Genomic DNA, 4,220 nt, shown 5'->3' on the forward strand with positions numbered 1-4,220 from the left:
AGGGGGTGACATGGTAACTCGGGCTGACACGGTGACTCAGGGGGTGACACGGTGACTCAGGGGTGACACGGTGACTCAGGGGGTGGCACGGTGACTCAGGGGGTGGCACGGTGACTCGGGGTGGCGCGGTGACTCAGGGGGTGACACGGTGACTCAGGGGGTGGCACGGTGACTCGGGGGTGGCACGGTGTCTCAGGGGGTGACACGGTGACTCTGGGGGTGGCACGGTGACTCAGGGGGTAGCACGGTGACTCAGGGGGTGGCACGGTGACTCAGGGGGTGACACGGTGACTCAGGGGGTGGCACGGTGACTCAGGAGTGACACGGTGACTCAGGGGCTGACACGGTGACTCAGTGGGTGGCATGGTGACTCAGGGGGTGGCACGGTGACTCAGGGGGTGGCGCGGTGACTCAGGGGGTGACATGGTAACTCGGGCTGACACGGTGACTCAGGGGGTGACACGGTGACTCAGGGGTGACACGGTGACTCAGGGGGTGGCACGGTGACTCGGGGGTGACACGGTGACTCTGGGGGTGGCACGGTGACTCAGGGGGTGGCACGGTGACTCAGGGGGTGACACGGTGACTCAGGGGGTGGCACGGTGACTCAGGGGCTGACACGGTGACTCAGTGGGTGGCATGGTGACTCAGGGGGTGGCACGGTGACTCAGGGGGTGGTGCGGTGACTCAGGGGGTGACATGGTAACTCGGGCTGACACGGTGACTCAGGGGGTGACACGGTGACTCAGGGGGTGACACGGTGACTCAGGGGTGACACGGTGACTCAGGGGTGGCACGGTGACTCAGGGGGTGGCACGGTGACTCGGGGTGGCGCGGTGTCTCAGGGGGTGACACGGTGACTCTGGGGGTGGCACGGTGACTCAGGGGGTAGCACGGTGACTCAGGGGGTGGCACGGTGACTCAGGGGGTGACACGGTGACTCAGGGGGTGGCACGGTGACTCAGGGGGTGGCGCGGTGACTCGGGGTGGCACGGTGACTCAGGGGATGGCACGGTGACTCGGGGTGGCACGGTGACTCAGGGGGTGACATGGTGACTCAGGGGTGACACGGTGACTGAGGGGGTGGCACGGTGACTCGGGGTGGCACGGTGACTCGGGGTGACACGGTGACTCAGGGACGTCATGGTGACAGAGGGGGTGGCACGGTGACTCAGGGGGTGGCACGGTGACTCAGGGGTGGCACAGTGACTCAGGGGGTGGCACGGTGACTCAGGGGGTGACACGGTGACTCAGGGGGTGGCACGGTGACTCAGGGGGTGGCACGGTGACTCAGGGGTGACACGGTGACTCGGGGTGGCACGGTGACTCAGGGGTGGCACGGTGACTCGGGGGGTGGCATGGTGACTCGGGGTGGCACGGTGACTCAGGGGGTGACACGGTGACTCAGGGGGTGACACGGTGACTCAGGGGGTGACATGGTGGGAGTGGGGAAATGGGATAAAATTCAAGATAGCATAATATGGAGAAACAGACCCTTCGGTCCACCCAGCCCGTGCTGACCCTAATCCCCAAACTAACCCAGTCCCCCCCACCTGCTCCTGGCCCATCCCCCTCCAACCCTTCCCTGTCCATGTCCTTATCCAAATCCCTTTTAAACGTTGTAACTGTCCCCCCTCCCCCCACTTCCTCAGGAAGGTCATCCCACACACGGACCACCCTCTGGGGAAAACTGTTGCCCCTCGTGTCTGTTTTAAATCTCCCCCCTCTCCCCTTAAACATGTGCCCCCCTGGTCTTCAAATCCCCCCCACCCTGGGGGAATAGACACCCCCCATTCACCCTCTCTGTCCCCCTCATGGTTTTATAAACCTCTATAAGGTCACCCCTCAGCCTCCGATACTCCGGGGAGCAGACTCCCAGCCTATCCAGCCTTTCGTTATAACTCCCACCCTCCCATTCCCGGCAACATCCCGGGAAATCTCTCTGGAACCCTCTCCAGGTTAATAATATCCTTCTTGCCTCAAGGAGGGAGAGTTGCAATGAAGTTGAGGAGGACAGGGCAGAGGGGATGGTGAGGGTGGGAGAGAGGAAATGACATTGAAGTGATAGACCATCCATGGTGGAGCTGGGTGGATGGGCCGAATGGCTGTTCCTATTCCCCACCGTGTCAGGACTCAGGAGTTTCTGTTCCCGCAGGTCGCCAAGCGCTGGGGGAATCGCAAGAACAAACCGAAAATGAACTACGAGAAGTTGAGCAGGGGGCTCCGATATTACTACCACAGGGACATCATCCAAAAGTCAGCAGGAAAACGCTACGTCTATCGCTTTGCCTGCCACGTGCAGAGCTTGCTGGGAGAAAGCCCTCAGCAAATCCATGAGAGACTGGACGTGAAAGCCCGGACTGAGCAGTGAGAGGGGCCAAGGAGATGCTGCCCAGGTCCCACACTCTCCCGGCGTTTCCAGACATTGTTCATTTTACAAACTGTGTTTGACCAGTTCTGTTCCCCCATCACCCCTCCAGGAGCCTGAGAGCCAGCGTAGGCAGACAATCCGGGCCTCCTCCTTCCCTCTCCTACCTGACTACATCACCAAGGGAACCTGTCAGAGAATGACCTACAGTCGGAGATTCAAGAGCGCAACAACCTGTCCCCCCTCGAAACAACCATTACACAGAGGAGAGTGACCGTCACGGGGAGAGGGAGAGTGACCGTCACGGGGAGAGGGAGAGTGACCGTCACAGGGAGAGGGAGAGTGACCGTGACAGGGAGAGGGCATGTGACCGTCACAGGGAGAGGGAGAGTGACCATCACGGGGAGAGGGAGAGTGACCGTCACAGGGAGAGGGAGAGACCGTCACGGGGAGAGGGAGAGTGACCGTCACGGGGAGAGGGAGAGTGACCGTCACGGGGAGAGGGAGAGTGACCGTCACAGGGAGAGGGAGAGTGACCGTCACGGGGAGAGGGAGAGTGACCGTCACAGGGAGAGGGAGAGTGACCGTCACGGGGAGAGGGAGAGTGACCGTCACGGGGAGAGGGAGAGTGACCGTCACGGGGAGAGGGAGAGTGACCGTCACGGGGAGAGGGAGAGAGACCGTCACGGGGAGAGGGAGAGTGACCGTCACAGAGATGTTCCTGACACCCTGATCCTCGTCCTCCGCCCCACCCCCAGTGTCACACCCCACCCCGGCTGCGTTTAGCGAGAATGGGCATCTCACCTAGGGGTTCCTCTCCCTCAGACTCCCCGCTCCCCCCAACCCCCCCGGCCCACTCCCCCATCCCCACACCTCCACCTGACCCCTCCCACACCCCCAATCCCCACACCCCCCCAATCCCCCCACACACACACCGTCTCAACTCCTCACATAGCTCACACTCCCTCATCCCACTTCCCTGCAGCCCCACCCCAACACCCCCATCCCCCTCCCCCTGACAGTCCTCTTCACCCTCCCCCTTCCCCCTCCCCGACATCCCCCATTTCTCCTCCCCCCGACACCCCTCCATTCTCCTCTCCCCAACACCCCCTCCCCCACCCTGTCACCCCCCACTCCCCCTCTCCCAACACCCCCTGCCCTGTCAACTCCCAATCTCACCCCGACACCCTCCCCATTCCCCCCAGTCTCCCCCCAGTCTCCCTCCCCCCCCACACACACACCCATTCCCCCTCCTCCACACCACCCAGTTCCATTCCCCCATCACCCCCCAAGTCCCCCTCCCCCCGATACCACCCATTCCCCCCCACCCCAGTGACTGTGACACCTCCTCCCCCCCCCCCCCCTCCCCCGGCCCCCCCCCGCCCGTGTAAGTACCAGGGAGAGGGAACGCAGCCTTTAGCAACAGACTCGAGAGTAAAGTTCAATATCAGAAGGAACGAGAAAACAAAATATAGCTTCCTTTTTGGAACTGAGAGTTTTTTTTTAATGTTGTACAATACGTTGATCTCAAGTAGGAGCTAACAGTAATTCTTATTTTTATACATGACATTTGATTGGGATGTTTGATGCTGAGTACCGGGTTGTATGAGGAAAGTTTGTAATTCTCTTCAAAGTCTGCTTGTAAATAAAGCTGTGATTTTAATTCTAAACCTATCGTTAAAATCTGCAATCTCTCTTAAGTTCCTCCGTAAGTCACACTGCAAGTGCAGCGAGAGACAATCTGCTCGCAATACTTCCTTGAAGTTTGCAATTTCAAATTCTGTTCTATTGCTCTTTCCTACTCAAATGATCTTCCCCAACTTTATACCCACCATGACCATTGCAGAGCTCT

At 60.2% G+C, this 4,220-nt stretch overlaps 1 protein-coding gene across 1 annotated transcript in view; it reads left to right on the top strand.

Moving 5' to 3' along the window:
• Nucleotides 1-4,015, top strand: part of LOC132808767 (protein c-ets-1-B-like) — a 28,997-nt gene extending 24,982 nt beyond the window's left edge. Inside the window, exon 6 of the mRNA XM_060822215.1 lies at nt 2,156-4,015. Coding sequence (XP_060678198.1) covers nt 2,156-2,371 — 216 coding nt within the window. The 3' untranslated portion in view covers nt 2,372-4,015. The remainder of the gene's footprint in view (nt 1-2,155) is intronic.
• Nucleotides 4,016-4,220: the final 205 nt, after the last annotated feature.

This window comes from Hemiscyllium ocellatum, assembly GCF_020745735.1.
Source record: "Hemiscyllium ocellatum isolate sHemOce1 chromosome 38 unlocalized genomic scaffold, sHemOce1.pat.X.cur. SUPER_38_unloc_4, whole genome shotgun sequence".
NCBI classification, from domain to species: domain Eukaryota; kingdom Metazoa; phylum Chordata; class Chondrichthyes; order Orectolobiformes; family Hemiscylliidae; genus Hemiscyllium; species Hemiscyllium ocellatum.